This window comes from Zootoca vivipara, chromosome 7, assembly GCF_965207765.1.
Source record: "Zootoca vivipara chromosome 7, rZooViv2.hap1.1, whole genome shotgun sequence".
NCBI classification, from domain to species: Eukaryota; Metazoa; Chordata; class Lepidosauria; order Squamata; family Lacertidae; genus Zootoca; species Zootoca vivipara.
This window is the reverse complement of record NC_142590.1, coordinates 73,726,311-73,745,284: the sequence shown is the minus strand read 5'-3', so window position 1 is coordinate 73,745,284 and position 18,974 is coordinate 73,726,311. Positions and strand designations below refer to the sequence as shown.

Sequence of the window (18,974 nt, the reverse complement as noted above, 5' to 3'; positions counted from 1 at the left end):
TAAAATAATGGTGATGTGTTTTGTATCATAATTCTCGGGGGGGGGGGGGGGACCACGACTCTTGTCAGAGAAGTGTTCTCAGCTTAATCATTTTCGCTACTGACAAAATACTTTTTCTTTTCTTCTCAGGTTTTTCTGCCCCCCGCCTTGCGTTTACCTGACTGGACCAGGCTGGAAGTTGAAGAAGGAAGACATGAAAGGTATTGCCCAGCTGTCACTTGTCATCTGAAGTCTTCTCCGCTGTTGCCATTAATTCTTCTCTGAGTGATCATGGACTTGGGGGACACTGAGTCCCTTGATGAGGAGTTGGGCTGGACAACCCCCAAATGTTTCTATATCACTGTATTTCTATTTAAATTATAGTAATTATTTCTAAGTTTGCCTCTATGCATAAAAGTCAATGGGCAAATAGTTTTTCTCTTTTTTGGTGATGTAGCTCCTCCTTTTTTGCCATTGAATGAACAAGTGCCTACTTTAGAATCAGGAGGTGCCCAGTTTGGATCGCACCTCTGCCCTGAACTCACTAGGTGTCCTTAGGCAAGTTCAGCCCCAGTTGCTTTCATCTGCAATAGGGTGTGTGTGTGTGTGTGTAATAACATTTACTCAAGTCACAGGTCTCTTGCAAAGATTGCAGCTAGATAATGCACATGAGGTGCTTTGAATGTTGAAAAGCACTACAGTATATGCTCAATGCCACCCATTCTCAACTGAGCCACCACTATGTTCTCACGCCATGCAACTATGTTTTTCATCTGGAGCCATGCAGAGTCCCTGTTGCCACCTCCTTTCTTAGCCTAAGGGTGTCCCTGCTCCTTTTGATCACTCTTTGCCATAGGACACCGAAGGGAATCAACAGGACATGTGTCTACGGTACTTAGGTCAAAGTTTACCTTGGCCCTTGCTTCCTAGTAGACTTGACAGATTATTGACTGCAGTGGCTACAGAGAAGTCCACCACCCCCCAACTATCAGCCTGTAAAAACACCACAAAATATGGAGCAGTTGGGCTGCAGGTTGGGCTGCCAACTACAGGAAATGTGTCCAGACCACAGGGAGAGTTTTACAGCCTCAGGATTTGCTGACGCATCAAGGGGCAGAGGAAGGTGATCACACAAAGACCGGCATTGCTTTGAAAGGGGAGATCTGGGTCTGCATTTGAACATTATTTAGCTGTTAATCCACTTTCCCTTCCTTCAGATTAGACCAGAGCAGTCCACACCTGCATGTATTTGGAATTTGTATATGTGAAGCAACTTCAATGTTTCCTGTTCTTACCTGCAGGTTTTCACTTTTGTGATCAAATCATAGAATTGTAATGCTTTCTAATTCTTGATTCAGTTACCTGTATGTCAGTTAAGTATGAACAGGGCATGCACACAAATAGCTGTATGTACGTGTATCTTGGGGGGGGGGGTAATTTTTTTTAAAAAAAATCCCCAGACAAGAAGTGTGCAAAGGCACCCAGTCAAGCAATTGTAAATGTGCTTGTGCAGTTTTCTGGGTTTGTGCAAATCAGAAGGGATCAAAATAAATACATATATTCCTCTGTCCAGGAGCATACTGGAAATAGGCTAGTGCACAATCAGAAGAGAAATGAAAGCATAGAAGGAGGAGGAGCAGAAAGTGACAATTGAGGCACCCACTCAAAAGCACTGGGGGGGGCATCTGCAATGAAAATGGAACCCCATTTCCCCCAATTTGTCAGATTTTTCCCATATCAGATGACGAATTTACAAGGGGGGAAGCAGTCAGATTTTTCCCATATCAGGTGACGAATTTACAAGGGGGGAAGCAATGATATTGGTGAGATTAAGGGTAATTTCTTGAGGACTGTGCAAATTAAATGGGAACACAAACAGCTGCAAGCACACAGTAAACTCCAGTGTGAACAAGCCCTGCTATGCTGGAACATAGGAGGTCCTGGGCTCTCTTTTCAACACCCTCTTTTTAGATGGAGATAAAAACTGACCACAAAGAATTCTTTGAGAATATCAACAAGCATGTGGACCGGGTTGGTTTTGCATATCAGGTGTAGCTAGTGAGGTACTCTCTGCGTATGTTGCTGCTTCCTAGAGGTCATCATGATATCTCTGCTTCACTTCCTTTCCTTTTCCTGCCAAAGATCCAACAGACTTCAGTTCCAAAGTATGTGGCTATATAGGACTTGATGGCACAAGCAGCAGCCACGTGGAGACCCAGAAGCTAAACTTTGAGGAGCAGCTAGATTCCAAGGTAAGCAGCAAATGAAGGCTCAGTGGTAGAACCATAGCTGTCAACTTTTCCCCATTTTTTAAGGGAAATTCCCTTATTCCGAATAGGATTCCTCACGAGAATAGGGAAAAGTTGACAGCTATGGGTAGAACATCTGCATTGCACACAGAAGGCCTCAGGTCAATCTCCAGCATCTCTAGGTCGGGCTGGGAGAGAGCCTTGTCTGAAACCCTGGAGAGCCTCTTCAGGTCACTGTAAACACACCTGAGCTAGATAGACCAATGGCCTGAGCTAGATGAACCACATCTGATCTAGATCTGATTTACATCTGCTCTACATCTCATCTCAGCTACATCTGAGCCTAGATGGACCATCTGAACTAGACAGACCAATGGTCTGACTCGGTATAAGGCAGCTCCCTATGTTCCTAAGGTGGATCTGTTCAGGGCAGCTATGATATGTATTGTTAATAAACTCAGCTCACGCTTTAAAAAAAAATGATGATGATGATGATGGATCTCAAAACATAACAATTGTGTCTTGCATTGAACATATTTATGCTCATTCTTTTTTAATACTGCTGCTGCTTTTTTTGCAGAGGGGGGGGATGCTGTTTCCTGATTTTTCCCCCAGTAATTTGAGGCATGGCCCAGTCAAATTAATTGTTTTCAATGGGAGAATTCAGTTTAAACTGAATTTAACCCACATGCGACACTTGCTTTAATCTTTTTGGCTTTAAGCCTGCCGTCCTATACTGTACAGTTACCTGAGAATAAGTCCCATTGAACTTTGAGCTTACTTCTGAGTAGGTATGCATTAGATTGTGCCCTCTTTGCCCTGCCCCATACATGCCATTCTTTTTCTCTGTTTGTTTTTACAGTATTTTAAATACTATAGTTTAGTGTGTAATCTTTTACGTCTTGCAAGGGCAATTACATATTAGAAATTGTTCCTTATCGACTGATCAGTACCGAAACAATCCAAAAGCAGCCTTGAGACATGCTGAAGAAAGAAGATGTGGAGCATGGCTCGAGTTGTAGTGAGAGTTCAAACAAGTTGAAGCCTCATAAACAGTGACATTTTGCAAGAAAACAGAGCTCAAAGGGGATTGTTTGAGCCAAGGACTCAGGTACAGTCTTCCAAATCCAGCAGGTGGTGTTATGCGTACAGCCATTCACAGGGTTCCACTGTGCACAGGGAGAAAGGCAAGGTCCATAACTTGTGTAACTTGGCACTATGATTTAGTTACAGGTAGGTAGCTGTGTTGGTCTGACGTAGTCGAAAGAAAAAAAATTCCTTCCAGTAGCATCTTAGAGACCAACTAAGTTTGTCATCTGAAGAAGTGTGCATGCACATGAAAGCTCATACCAATGACAAACTTAGTTGGTCTCCAAAGTGCTACTGGAAGGAATTTTTTATTTATTTTGTTGGCACCATGTCATCATGATGGCCATCGTGCATGAAAGGTATAGATTAGCAGGGATCAGACTCAGATAAGGTACACCACACATCACACAACCCAGCCAATGTGATCCTCACTGGGACTGCCAGTGAGTTGGAAGTTGGGCCTTTCCATCTACCATGCAATGGCAGTTAGAATCTGTTTGTTTGTTTGTTGTTTGTTTGTGTTTTATAAATTCTACTCCTCAGCCAGATAAGGCTCCCAGATCAGATTATTATTAAAACAAACAAACCCAATTCCCTGCCCTAAGGCTTACAATTTTAAAAGGCAAAGCACAAAAGGAAAATGAACAGGAAGGGAGGAGGAAATAGGCAAACTCCAGATCAAGTTTTTAGTTGTAAGTTCTAATGACGAGATGGGATGGAAAGGAGAGGGGACATCAAAAGTCACTGGTCTCTAATATAATAGCTCTGAATACCTTTTTCCCCCCTTCCCTAATGCTGCCAGGTTGTTGGCAGTCTCATTGAACAAGCAAACTTTGTTGGTATTTTGGGGGGTTTTAAAAAAGATTTTCTTGAATGTTTACAGTTTTATATTCAATCAAACAACACAATGTAACATTTGTCATATAAAAGGAACACACACACACACCGTGACTTCCCTTTCTGGTTCTTTAAATATTTACTACTACTGCTTAATTATTACCTTATTTTTATAATCTTATACCTTGATACTCTTATTTTCTTATCAGTTTTATACCAAATTTTCCTTCAGGATTACATCTTATAGTGTATTTCATTCCATGTTATCCTTACTTAACCTTTGATCTTATTTTCTTACTTGTAAGTGTTTAATCAAACCCTTCTAGTGAGTCCATATCTTTACAGTATTTCTGTAAATACAACAATAAAAGGTTCCCAGTCTTTTTTAAATTCTTCATTATCATTGTCTCTGATTCTTTCCATCAGCTTTGCAATTTCTGTATATTGCATAAGCTTGCCTTGCCTTTCTTCTTTTGTTGGTATGTTGTCGTCCTTCCATTTTGGGGTTAGTATAATCCGAGCCGCCGTTGTAGTATACAAAAACAACTTTTTCTGCTCTTTTGGTAGTTCCTGTCCAATTATACCCAACAGAAAAGCTTCTGGCTTTTTAACAAAGGTTATTTTAAACATCTTCTTCAGTTCATCATATATCATTTCCCAATAACTTTTAATTATTTTACAATTCCCACCACATGTGGTAAAATTGACCTTCTTTCTCTTTACACTTCCAGCACTTATTAGCACTTGTTCTATAGATTTTTGCCAGTTTGACAGGAATAAGCTTTGTTTCTTTTTAAAACTGCAAATCCCCTTCTGTGGTTTTGATAAAAAAAAACCTCCTCTGAAGCTGGTGTTTGCATTGGGAGAGAATCAGTCATTGGCATCAGACAACAGATGATGCCTGCCACAGGGTTATACGGCCCCACAGACTGCCAGGACACAGGCTCACGCCTCCTTCCTCCAAGCCCTGGAAGTGTTTGCCCAGCTTAGGGAAGGAGGCGCAATGCTCTAACGGACTCCAAGAGCCCTCCTGCTTCCTTCCAACCACCACCACCAAAAAAAAGGTGGCGGTACTGCATACCATTGCGTACCGCTAGGAAGAAAAGGCAGTGCCACAATCCAATATGAAATCTGAATGTTGTGAAATTTCGACACAGTGCTCGTATTTACCATCCTTCCCAGTTCTGATTCTTTATGAGCTGCGGAGCCTCTTTGGAGCCGAGCCACCAAAACATAGCCACCAGATTAAAAGGATATGGGGTCAATTCCTATAAATAAATGTGTGATGTTATTGGAACACCAAGTGATTTCCCATTACCACTCCTTTGCCATTGGATAAACAAGCATTGTGACATCTTAAACATGGCCTCAGCCAAGAGGCGAATGAAATGCTGGGCTTGGTATGGGGGCATTAAGTCTCTAAGGAGATCAGCTAGTGCCTTGAGCAGGAAGAGGCAACACCCATCTTAGATCGTAAAGTCTTGGTAACTTGATAGGAGAACGATCCCTCGGGGCACTATTGCTTGAGAGACTAAAAGGCCTTTGATTTGCTCGAATGTCTTTTGCGTTCCTGTAACGGAAAGTTGCAGGAAGCCTGCCCCCAGACAGGCACACTGCCCTTGGATGAAGTCTAGTCTAGCATCATGCTACAGGCTGGCATGTGCCGCAAGGGCATATATGTCAGATGACATACAGACTAGCCTACAAAATGTCAGGGCCCTAGGACAGGAGCCTCCCACTAGGAGGAAGAGATGGCAATTCACTTCCCACGCAAACCACGGCAGATGCCAACAGCTTAGGTCATTCGATCAATCACATGAGCTAACAGAGAAAGGGCCTTACTTTTTTTTTGTTAATCATTTTTTTATTGAATTTTCAAAAGTTTAATATGTATACTTCAACGCATGGCACCTTACATTTTTGCACACTGCTCCTTTCACACGTATTTGCTGTACACCAAAGATGATTTAGGCGCGCACCTTAAAATAAGGGTGAAATGAGACAACTGTGAGTTCACCAACACATGTATCAGGCAGGTAGAATCATAAAGTTGTGGAGTTCAAAGGAACCCCAGGGGTCATCTAGTCTAACCCCCTGCAATTCAGGAATCTCAACTAAAGCATTCATTTCAGATGGCCATCCAAATTCTGCTTAATAAACCTCCAATGAAGATGATTCCACAACCTCCCGAAGGATAGCTACAGGTATCCACTTAGAAATGCTCAAATGTTGACCATTTTCCAGAAGACTTGATCAAATATATTGGTTCTCCTCTGCCTTCTTCTGCAGCATTCGCAGTTTCTTCCTCCGTAAAAGTCAGTTTTGTTTACTCCTTCACATCACTATCCTCTTGCCAGACTCTCCGGAGCTTCAAAGAAACCCATCTGCCTTCGTCGCTGCCTTTGTCCTTCCACAGCTTTTTTTCCGTGGCTGGTGATCTGCCAGGGATTACGCAGCTTGCAAAGCTGTAGGCTTCTACTGATGAACATAGATATTGCTCGCTGCCAAGTGAAAGTACCTTCTTTCATTGGCAGATAAGCGGTGAAAGAAACCCCTAAATGGTCCCAAAAGATCAAGAGCGGGAGCGATAGCTTGGCACCTTTTTATAGAACCAAAATGTCTGTGGCATTATCTCCAGCCTTGGAAGAATGCTGGGGCCAGGAGAAGGGCCAAGAAGGCTACAGAAGGGACCTTTGTCTCTGCAATGCTTAACTCATTGTGAAAGCAAAGCCTATCAGAAGAGAGGGGGGGGGAGGGAGCGCCAAGGTGACTGGGAACTGTAAACCTAGGAGATTCCTTGTGCTGTGCACAGCCAATTGCACGTGAACATTAATTTTCCATTTGGATTTCCCTAACCCCAAAGTAAATAAAGCCTTCCCCATCCCCAAGTTTTTCATCCCACCTGTAATAACATCTCTAATCACATTCCCCTTTAAATGAACCTCAAAGGGCTGTGAATGGTGACCATTATGAGTTCTGCTGGGAGTTGCTTCGTCCCACATTTCATTCTTGCTGGTGACAAGCTGAGCTAGTGATAGTTCACACTGATGCGATTCCCTGAGAAGGCCAGTTTGTTTTTCTGCTCACTGGTCCTGGAGACAAAACGATGCCCTACCATCTCATTTCTTTATATTTCTTGCTTGGAAGGTCCCCCCCCCCACCATCCCTTCCTTTCATCTTGTTAAAACATTGCTGCTTTTTTTCCCAGGGGTTGTATAACCTAATCTCTCTATCAAAGCAAGATGGTTTGTAATCCAATTTACACAGTTGTTGTTAAAGTCTTCCTGTTCTGCACATTGAAGACACTAACACAGGGGTCAGCAAACTTTTACAGCAGGGGGCCAGTCCACTGTCCCTCAGACCTTGTCGGGGGCCGGACTATATTTTTTGGGGGGAAATATGAACGAATTCCTATGCCCCACAAATAACCCAGAGATGCATTTTAAATAAAAGGACACATTCTACTCATGTAAAAACATGCTGATTCCTGGACCATCCGTGGGCCGGATTTAGAAGGCGATTGGGCCGCATCCGGCCCCCAGGCCTTAGTTTGGGGACCCCTGCGCTAACAGTTCGATCATGTTTGTGTCCACCTGTAAGTAAGACCCTTTGAGTACAATGGGCATTACACAAAGGTAAGTGTAAGCTTTTTTTCCTCTGGGCCCCACTTTCAGGATAAAAAAGTGGATTTTTTTTATTGATAAGAAATGCATTGGAAAACAAACAGAAGCAACTCTTAGCACTGCTTGATTTATAACATAGAACAGGACTGATTTATAATATGATCGTGGGATGTCAAGAAAGTATAAAGCAATGCAGCTACATAAGAACATGCATCATTCCCAAAATATAATTATAAACAAGCCTCTTCCACCCTTTGAAAACCACTGGTGTACAGGATTGTAGCCATAACAATCCCCCCCTTTGATGCAGGTGTTCAGCTGTGCCAAAGCTCTGTACATTTCAGACTCAGACAAGAGGAAGCACTTCCGGCTGGTCGTCAATCTCTTCTTCAGCAACGGGCTGGAGATCGGCACATTCCACAGCAAGCTGATCAAAGTGATCTCCAAGCCCTCCCAGAAGAAGCAATCCCTGAAGAATACGGACTGTAAGTGGACATGGAGGCAGCCACCTTGCCAGGAAGCCGCAAGAAAGGATGCTAGGCTGGTTGTAGTTGGAGAAGGTAACGCAACAGGCTAGGAAGGAGGCATAGCGTGGAGATAGAGCACATGCTTAAAAGGAGCAGATGGGAGAAGCTGGTTCAGACTCTGAATCTGAGATCCCAGATGGCTGCTACCAGTACCAGTAAGTAAGAGTAGTCCAGAGGTGGGGAACCTTTCTCAGCTCAAGGGCCACATCTTCTTCTGGGCAGTCTTCTGAGGGCCACGTGCCAGGTAGGAAGGCCAGAGACAAAAGTGAGCAGAGCAACCAAATGTTCCTTTGTTCAGTAGGATAGCTTCTACACTTACTCTGTATCCTCCATCCCAGACCCTCCAAGTATCTCTATTTTCCAGGGACAGTCCCAGATTTACAGAAGCTGTCCCAGTTTCTGATTTGAACCCAGAACATCCCACTTTTCCTTAGGATGTCCCTATTTCCATCAAAGAAATGTCGGAGGGTGTGGAGTTACCTGACCCCCATGCCATCTGAAGGCAAACCTGTATAGGGAAGCATTTTTTTATGTTTAATGTTTTATTATATATGTTGGCTGAGTAAACCCAGTCAGATGGGGGGGGGTTAAATAGTAAAGCATCAACAACGGAATAGTGCATCCCTGTTTTCAGCGGAGAAATGTTGGCGGGTATGCCATCCAGAAAAGCAAGTGGCATTATCAGAGCTCAAGGACATATTTCCACCAGGCAAAAACTCTCAAGGAAGGTGTGAAGCAGGGCTGTTGAGGGGTGTGGCCTGGGAAGAGGTCCAAGAGTAAGATGGAGATGCCTGGAGGGGCCACCATCAGCCATCAAGCCTGAGGTTCCCACCCCTGGAGAATAGATGGACAAATATTCTGACCTGGTATTAGGCAGCTTCCTATGTTAAAGCAAGAACATGTCAGCTTCAGGGAATCGGATCCCTCCCCCAGTGGCAGTAATTAATCAGATCAAACGAAAGGAGCATTATTACCAGTTACAGTAGTTTATTTAATACAGTGAGAGACAAAGGAAAGCATATCCCACCCCCTCCATCCTTATTAATCTACATCACTCCTACGTTGGGTAATCTGAGCTTGTTACCGCTGCGCTTTCTGTTCTATCACCGTCAAAGCCCATCTAGTCCTAGGCGAAGGGGGGTCAGGAATGCTGTCCAAAGACACTGAATCTGCCAGCTTTCTCTATCCTGGTGTTTCCACTTCTAGCTGTTCCTCACCCAGTATCTCCCAGCTTTCCCCCCCCCCCCAGGACTATGCCCCTCTGAAAGTGTGGAGCCAGTGTGGTGTAGTGGTTAAGAGCGGTAGACTCGTAAGCTGCTTTGAGACTCCTTCGGGTAGTGATAAAGCGGGATATCAAATCCAAACTCTTCTTCTTCTTCTGCAAACCATTGTTCTAAATCAATGCTGTCTCCTGCCCTTGGGAAGGTTCAGGAAAGGGGGGGGGGCTCCCACCATTCCTCCTCTGTCCAGCCCAACAGAACACCTGGCAAAGGAGGAAAATGCTACTGGAGGACAAAATTTCTGGGGTTGCAGAAGTGGAGTCTTCAGCAACAGCTTCCCTAAATCCTGCACATGTTGACTCCTTGCACGAATCTCACTGTGTTCATGGGGCTTGTTCCTATGTAAGCATGTACAGGGCTGCAGCATTAAACCTGGACTTAGCCATTTACATTGATCTCTTCCCTGATGCTCTCCTTCCTATCCCCCTGCCACCCCACAGTGTGCATTCCATCTGGGTCCAAGGTCTCCCTCTTCAACCGCCTGCGCTCCCAGACTGTCAGCACCCGTTATCTTTCGTTTGAGGGTGGCGCCTTCACAGCAAGTGCCAGGCAGTGGGCAGCCTTTACACTTCAGCTGGGTGAGGTTTGCTAACAACATCTTCATTTTTAATCACTAATAATGTGGGGACGTTGGTGGTTCTGACCTCCCAGCCAGTGGCATTGCAACATTCAGCGGCACTGTGCCCAGGAGTGGGTGGCAGCCTAGCCCAAAATAAAAGTGGCTAATTAAGGCTTGGCAATTAATCAAACTAGGAAAATTAGCATCCGTTGTAACGTCCCTGTTGAAGTTAATAAATATGTTTGGGGCCAGGGTGGACTGCTCCATAGAGTTAAAATGACCAAGGGATGAGAGTTTTGTGTAAGGGATGGATAAAATATGGTTTGGAAGGAGACACTGTTTTGTGATTGCTATCTGGGTACTGCAAGTGAGTCTATATCAATGGGATTGCCTTAAAACAGGGATGGGGAATGTGTTTCAGCTCAAGGGCCATATGCCTCAAAGGCAGCATTCTGGGGGCCACAGGCCAAAGGTGGGCGGGACCAGAAGCAAAAGAGGGAGGAGAAACAGGTGTGACTCTTAGGCTACATTCCAGCCACACAAGTGCCAGAGGTTTACACCCCTCCATCTAGGCAAGCAAAAGGCATTATCGCAGCTCAAGGGTGCTTTGCAGCCAGGCAATAGCATTCAAGGAGGCCATGGGGCAGGGCCAGTGAGGGGTGCATCCTTGGAAGAAGGGGTGTGGCTTGGGAAGGGGTGTGGCCTGGGGGCCAGAAAGAAAGGTCTGGAGGGCTGTACTCAGCCCCCAAGCCTGAGGTTACCCACACCGTCTTAAAACCTTTTGTCAAATAAGGCGCTCCTGTTAAGTCTCTCCTTCTTGCTCTTTGCATCTAGCTTTTCACCCTTTTCTCACTTTTCTTTCTTTTCCTTTTCTCCCATCCTTGTCTATATTGAGCGGGTGAGTCCCAGGGTGAGTTCCCCCTGCGAGAAGGATACATTCACTATGGTTCCATCATTCGCCTCATCTGCACAGCCACCGGCATGGCCCTGCCCCCTCTGGTAAGGACTGGCAGTCAACTGGAAGGCAAAAACCAAGAATCCATCTTAACTCTTTCTCACTGTCACTCTCTTGCGTTAACTGAAATTCAATACACTATGCCGTGCATCCTGTGCCTCACCCAGATTTTGTGATGGTTGCCTCCTCTTCTAGCTCCTCTCCCTCCCCAGGAATTTGCCATGGTTGCCACATTCCACCAATTAGTATCTTTTCAGCCCATCATGTGTGTTTCACATACTATGTAGTCCATGTCCTAAATACATTCCATCCAGGTTCAGCATTCATTCTGCAATTTTTTTAAAAAAAAACACCCTTCATGAAAATCCATATTACGTTTAATGTCATATTCCACAAAATATGTGTTGTGCAGTATTGTAAAAATTGTAAAGTACAATTTTTATGCACATTTTATTTGTCTTTTGAACTGAGAACCGTACAGTAAAATCTGGAGATAACCTTCTAACCCTGTCCTGATAATTCAGTAGAGCAGTATCCTAAGGACAATACCAGAATCAAAAACATGAAGGGTTCCCCCCGCCCTGAGCTGCTGTTAATCCAGGCGTATATTCATCTCCCCAGATCATTCGGAAAGTTGCTAAGCAATCAGTGATGTTGGATGTGAACGAACCTGTCTCCCAGCTGCATAAATGTGCGTTCCAGCTTCATGGCACTGACCGGATGTATCTCAGCCTCTCCACAGAGAAAGTGGTCCAGTTCCAGGTAACAGGGATGACGGGCAGAACTGGGGGATCAAGTGAGATAGAGCACCCTCCACCCCAGCTGTATCAAAATATTGCTGTATTATTTAATTTGGAATTTGTGCCACAGGGCTAGAGCAGAGCTGAAATTATTTCAGAATTCCTTTTTTAGTAGCAAGAAGGGGGAGAAACAAAGCCCCTCAGGAAAAGAAGACCATTTTGCAGAATTTTCTGTGGACATTCTCAACCATTTTAGTGGCGGTTGCCATTCCTACATGCAGTGCCCCAAATAATGACAAGTCCCAGACATTGTGGAAGATGCAAAATGGTGGCCTGGCTGCCGCAATCAATCCTGCCAAAGGTGATGCATGATTCCGACACCTTGCTTGATACCATCCATCAGCAGTTCACAAAGACCAACTTTCACCTCTTCATGCAAAGTTAGAGCTGGTGCTCTGTATATGCCAGGATTCAACAGGAGTTGGGCGACGCACAGAGCAAAAGATTTGGCTTCCTGTGAATCTTAGCTTTAATTCTCATGTCTTATTTAGGGCTGGGCAATATCTGGTTTTCAGCGTCGTGATATATCACCAGCTAAACATCACAATATACCAGTATATCATGATGTCTGAAAGAGGGATGGAGCTATGTAGAGGCATTGACTGGCTTCACAGTTTTTTCCTGCATTGTGATTTTTGCATAGCACACACACACACACAATCCTGATTCACAATATATTGCCCGGTCAAAAAATATGAAACAGATATCACAATATGGACTTCAAACAAGTTTTGGACTTCAAACAAGTTTTGGACTTCAAACAAAATGGTGGCCTGGCTGCCGCCACTGCTGGTGGTGTTGCTACTTGAAGCAGGGTGGTGGAAAAATGCTTAGAAAATAACCTATGTCACTGCCGTTGCTAATGGTGAATGAACCCTAGATTGAGAAACTGTTGGAGAATTTCTCCTCCCCTTGGAATTTTTTTTTTGAGAAATCCCTATTTCTCTGTCCACAAATATAGTGTTGGACAACAACTCCCACAGCCCCTGACCATTAGACATGCTATCTGGGGCTGATGGGAGTTGGAGTCCAGCAACGTTTGTATGAACGTAGGAACCTGCCTTTCATTGAGCCAGCATTGTCCACTTCACTTAGCATTGTATACACCAGAACTGGATCTGGTTGGGAGAACTGGATCCAGAAGCAGCCAACTCTCTATGGGCCACTCTGACAGGTGAGCAGGATCACCTACCTGTCAGTGGCATCTGAAATTGGAACAGTTTCCAGACGGCTAGCCTTGTTAGTCTAATACACTAAACTCAACATGACACCTTAAAGACTGACACATATACTGTGCCATGAGCTCTTGGGAGTGCTACAGACATAAAGCCCCCACATCAGAAAAGCACCTCCTTGGGGTGGGTGGGGGTCACCAGCACTGATGTGGGAACTGCCAGTGCGATCCTTAATAATTCCAAGTAGAAAGTTGACCACAACCACACTATTCAGGTAGCATGAACTGGGGCTTAGTTCAACTCCTCTTTTTAAAATACGCAGTGAGGTTGTTGTTGATGGTTCAAACAGGCATCACCATGTCCGAAGGAAGTGAACCGGGAGCTGCTGAACGACAGCTCTTGCTGGACCATCATTGGGACGGAAACCGCAGAATACACATTCAGTGACTGCCTCACTGGCATTCAGGATCCTGTGAGCCCAGTCCCTCTCATCACAGCTCTGGAAGTGAGTCAAGTTCTTCTGCCTGGTTGCTTTGTGAGGGAGAGGGAAAAAATCTGGCAGAAATTTTGGCGAACCTGCTTTAATGAAATACGGAAATATCCCCATTTCCTGGGATGTGATTACTTGTAGGAGATTAAATCACGCACCCATCTTCCCATACTCAGGATACTCAGAAGGTGCACTTCTTTCACTCTTTCAGTGCATGCTGATGGGTTCCAGGGGGGTTCTCATCTGGTTTGTCATTCAGACTGTGAAATTGGAGGGTAGCAATTCTTCTGGCTGACTTAATGTAAACCACAAGCGTGTAAACTTGGGTATGTAATATGGGAGCCTCTTTGAGAAAGGAAGATGAGTTGAAAACAGGGTAAACTTGTGACTTATATTAAATGAACTATGTTGACACCACATGCTATTGTTCAGCCTCTACATCACTCAGATCTAACAAATGTTGGCTGGAAGGCTGTTGCCTATTCTCTGTCCTCTTAATATGTTTTATAGGCTAGGGTTACCAGACGTCCCCGGCTCCCGGGGACAGTCCCCAGATTTGAAAATCTGTCCCCGGACAAATTCTGTCCCTGGAATATCCCCAGATTTGCAAATCTGTCCCCGGACAAATTCTGGCCCCGGAATGTTCCCAGATTTGCAAATCTGTCCCCGGGAAATGTGGCAGCCAACATTATGGTAGCACAGTTGGCTCTGGCTGGCTTCAGGAGCTGCTCGCTGCCGTGCCACCCACCATTTTTCCTCTCCAGAAGTCCCCATATGATGTGTCTTGTGTGCAGCACAATGGCGGGCGCCACAGCAGCAGGCAGCTCCTGAAGCCAGCCAGAGCCAACTGCGCTACCAGGCTGGCTCCGAGCTGCTGAGGCTGCCACTACCACCGCCACTGCCAAAGGGGAACCGGGGACATCCAGCGGTACAGATCCCCTGCCCCTTGCCCCCTGCCCCCTTTGTTTTGACTGGTCGGGGGAGGCTCTGGAGTCACGGCCATCCGACCGTTGCCCAGTTTTTTTAATTAAAAAACCAGCGCATTTATGTTTCACAGGGTGTGAAAGAAGTGCTTTGCACCTTGCCTGGTAGGGAAACCGCACACCTTGCGCCCCTCTTGGGCAACAGCAGCCCACCCGCAACTCCCGAGCCTCCTCCCCCCAATCTGTCAAAACAAAGGGGAGAAGGGGGCAGGAGATCGGGGAAGCCTTGGGAGTCAATGGCGGGCGGCACGCCGTTGCCCAGTTTTTTAAAAACTCTGCGCATTTATGTTTCACAAGGTATGAAAGAAGGGTTTTGCACCTTTATACAATATGCACGTGTGCTTGGGCCCAAGGTCTTCTGCCTTGCGATCCCCACTACTGACTCCCAGTTGCTACTCAGTTTTTAAAAAAACAAAAACAAAGTGTCCCCGGATTCATTGAAAAAAAATCTGGTAACCATATTATAGGCCCTATGTCAGATAAGAACTGTCCCAGGAATTTACGCTGGAAATGTGAGATAACAAGATGTCATGTAACCTCCACACCACCTTATCAGGATGAATGCTCAAGGAAAAGGCAACATTGTATAACCTCCACACAGTCTTGTCCAAATACATCAGCAGGAATGCTCCATTAAACAGCCAGTCTGGAATCTCCCATGCTTTCTTTAATGCCAGAAGGTTCAGAAGGTGGAAGGGGAAGAGGGAGGCGAGGCTGTGCTCTAACTTCATGATGAGATGTGTATAACCTTTTCTCCCTGCGACTGGGTCTGCTTCTCACAGCTGGCAGGTGGAGGGGACGTGGCGATGCTAGAAGTGCAGGGCGAGTACTTGCATGCAAACCTGAAGGTTTGGTTTGGAGATGTGGAAGCCGAGACCATGTACAGGTAAAGCAAAGAGACAATCTGTTGTGCAAACAAGGTATGTTAACCTGGGCAGTTTCACAGCTGCCATTCTTTGGGTATGTTCAAGACAACTGGGGTGTTCACAGGTTACATTCAACAAGTGTATACTTGCTGTAAACTCACAGGGAGGAATTCAACATAGCACTAAGCAGATCACTCCATCAGCGAAAGCATTTCTCCTTCCCCTGTGTGCTGTTCCAAAGATTCTCCTGGGGGGTATGGGGCATGCAAGGAGAGGAGGGGGAAAGCCCCCTTGTTCTTGCAGAAGTCTTTGAATGGAAGATGTACTGGAATGTGTGGGATAATTGCTGGGTGTGGTGTTGTATAACTGTATAACAAACAAATCTAAACAAATGTTCAATAAACAATGGGCATCGTATAACTTTCCTGCAAACCAGGATGAATGCTCAATGAAATGGGCTGATGTAAACCTTTGAGTCACTGCAGGAAGGGAGAAGAAACCACATTTTTCTTGTGTTGTGCATTCTTTTCCTCCTTAGGAGTCCCAAGACCTTAGTATGTGTTGTTCCTGATATCTCTGCATTCAGCTGTGACTGGAGGTGGCTGAGATACCCCATCACTGTCCCTCTCCTACTGCTAAGGAATGACGGACTGATTTATTCCAGCACTTTCAGTTTCACATACACACCAGAGCAGAGTTTCTTCACTGGACAACCAATCCTGCCAAAGGTGATGCACGATTCCGACACCTTGCTTGATACCATCCATCAGCAGTTCACAAAGACCAACTTTCACCTCTTCATGCAAAGTTAGAGCTGGTGCTCTGTATATGCCAGGATTCAACAGGAGTTGGGCGACGCACAGAGCAAAAGATTTGGCTTCCTGTGAATCTTAGCTTTAATTCTCATGTCTTATTTAGGGCTGGGCAATATCTGGTTTTCAGCATCGTGATATATCACCAGCTAAACATCACAATATACCAGTATATCATGATTTCTGAAATAGGGATGGAGCTATGTAGAGGCATTGACTGACTTCACAGTTTTTTCCTGCATTGTGATTTTTGCATAGCACACACACACACAATCATGATTCACAATATATTGCCCGGTCAAAAATTATGACACAGATATCACAATATGGACTTCAAACAAGTTTTGTATGATACATTGATATATCGCTCAGCCCTAATGTATATACCTGAAAGTATGTGATGAACTATATCACCTGTAAACCGCCAACACCAGAGAGGTGGCTGAATAAGATGGGCCTGTTGTGACTATCAAGGCTGAAAAAAATTGTGCAAAATAGCATTCTATTATACATTACGTGGAAATCATGCAGGATTGTTCAATGTGCATAACTTATACAGGTTGCAGAATTTCAACTTTTCCAAGTGCAGAATCTGGATTTCTTGGACATTACGAGTGGGGGGGGGGGAATAGCGCTTATTAGACTGCAGTGGCAAAAGAACATAGTTGCAGAACACCAGCATCACATGCCTGTATATGAAAAGACACATTCATTTGATGGTCACCTGGACTTGTTTCTTATGGAGATGATATGCTGTACTATCTATGGAACGAGGATGCGGGGCTGTATAAGTTACGTTGCGTTTATTTGAAACTTAAATAAAAAAAGATAGTGTACTGTACATACAGCAATTGTTAGAAATTTTTCAGATGGCCAGACACCTGCATTTCAAGATAAATGTTAATAAATAAATGAAAATTAAAGTACTTGCAAGGTGACTTGAGGGCTGCAGTGTTGCCTCTGTCCTTTTAACCATTTCCTAGGAAAGCTCCAGCACAGGTCAGTCCCAGGGGCCACATGGCTTGTTGCTGCCATGGGCTTTGAAATTACAAGAGCAGGATCTGCCTAGATCATCATAATCTGCCTGGATTGGAACAGGCGAGTCTGTTTTGCAATCCAATTTCAGGCGATTCCTCTCTCATTCCTGGATGCACACACACCCAACCTGCCACCTAAGGTGGGGCCTAACCCTACATCTTCCCTGTCCAGTCCCACTTATAGGCAAACACACACATAGCTGCTTTTTAATTAATGAGTCCCCTAGCGGTTTTGGAAGGGCCTCAAGAAGCATCCAAATTCCATGGATGCACAAGATACCCACTGTACACATGTTGCGGGCTTTGAAGATTAATTTAGAACCTTCGGGCGAATGCAGCATCAAAGGGCCAATCATATATTCTGAAGCATGTTGCTTTAGCATTAGGAGCTTATTTAGAAAGCTGTGCGGTGCCAAAACCACACACTGGCTTTTAACCTGTGTTGAACTCCTGAAGGCCTACAGAGGAGCCTGGTGGAAAGAGACCGCAGCCCAGCGAGCGTCAGCATCCTCAAAGTGCCAGGCGAGTCGTGCCAACAAGAAGCCCTTTCTCTGCCTCCCCCGATCATGGCTCCAGAGCTGGAAGAGTCTCTTGTACATCAGTGTGTCTTGTGGGAGCCGCGGAAAGCTGTGGCTGGCGCATTTCGGGTTATTTTGTGCCGGTGGTTTCAGAGAGATGGGCTTCCATGCTGCTTTGTGTCAAGGTGGGTGTTGTCATAGAGTCGTTTGCTCACAGGAAAAAATGAAAATCCGACCTTGTTAACACCTGGCCCACCCTTTCAACTCCAAAGTGATGCCCCATAGCTAGTTTGTTGCCAACTGTTGCCCAGTTCAACAGCAGACCCATGACCAAAAAAATAAAAATAAGGAACCTGACATTTATAGGAGAGGGCTGTCAAAATCTTACTTATTAGAGGTGATATTCAAATAAATAATTGAACCCGAACAGGTTATTACTAGAACAATGGTATTCACACACACACCCTTTGCCTATGGTGTAATGCACACCATCCCTAAATATGGTCCAGAGGATTGGGGGAACCCCTAGATCAGATTTTAGGGGGGCACACAGAGGGAGGATAAGGGAGAACATGCCACTTCTTAAGGAAAGTTCTTGTACTGCGGGAATGTTCACCTCAGGTTGAATGCAACCCTACATTTTTATGTTATACGTTCAGCATAAGGGGCTCCAAGAGCCAGATGGGGCTTCGCCAACCTGGGAAGGAAGCCCATCTAGAAGGAAAACTCTGATCCTAGACTTTCGCTGCCTTGCAGGATATCTTCGGGAGAAGAAAAGGCTAAGGCAGGCACCCCCAACCTTCAGCCCTCCAGATGTTTTAGACTACAATTCCCATCATCCCTGGCCACTGGTCCTGTTAGCTAGGGGTCATGGGAGTTGTAGGCCAAAACATCTGGAGGGCCGAGGTTGAGGAAGCCTGCCCTACACAAATCCGGAGTGGGGTCCCTAAGACGGTTGGATGGTGGCTTGTACGCCTCCTTCTGGCAACTCCTGCACCCCAAGCTGGTGCCAAACATATTGCTCTGCTTTCCTTTGGAGCACATCAGCGAGGCCGAGATGGGGGTCTTGTTGTCTGGGCAGCCCAGAACCTCCATACACACTGTTGTGCCCCAGGGAGGTCACTCCAGTGTTGCTAATGCAGCTGTTTAACTTCAATGCTGGAGGGAAGCTCCATTGTCTCTCGAGACAGACAGT

General features: G+C 45.2%; 1 protein-coding gene across 2 annotated transcripts in view; it reads left to right on the top strand.

Moving 5' to 3' along the window:
• RBPJL (recombination signal binding protein for immunoglobulin kappa J region like) overlaps positions 1-18,421 on the top strand; it is a 46,414-nt gene extending 27,993 nt beyond the window's left edge. The window contains exons 5-13 of one of the 2 annotated variants that reach the window (XM_035121697.3): positions 130-200; positions 2,122-2,231; positions 8,088-8,262; positions 10,025-10,162; positions 11,039-11,142; positions 11,720-11,860; positions 13,423-13,578; positions 15,329-15,432; positions 15,951-18,421. In XM_035121697.3, the coding sequence (XP_034977588.3) occupies positions 130-200; positions 2,122-2,231; positions 8,088-8,262; positions 10,025-10,162; positions 11,039-11,142; positions 11,720-11,860; positions 13,423-13,578; positions 15,329-15,432; positions 15,951-16,224 (1,273 nt within the window). In that variant the 3' untranslated portion in view covers positions 16,225-18,421. The remainder of the gene's footprint in view (positions 1-129; positions 201-2,121; positions 2,232-8,087; positions 8,263-10,024; positions 10,163-11,038; positions 11,143-11,719; positions 11,861-13,422; positions 13,579-15,328; positions 15,433-15,950) is intronic. The other variant, XM_035121698.3, reaches the window with a different exon arrangement.
• The last annotated feature ends 553 nt before the right edge of the window (positions 18,422-18,974 follow it).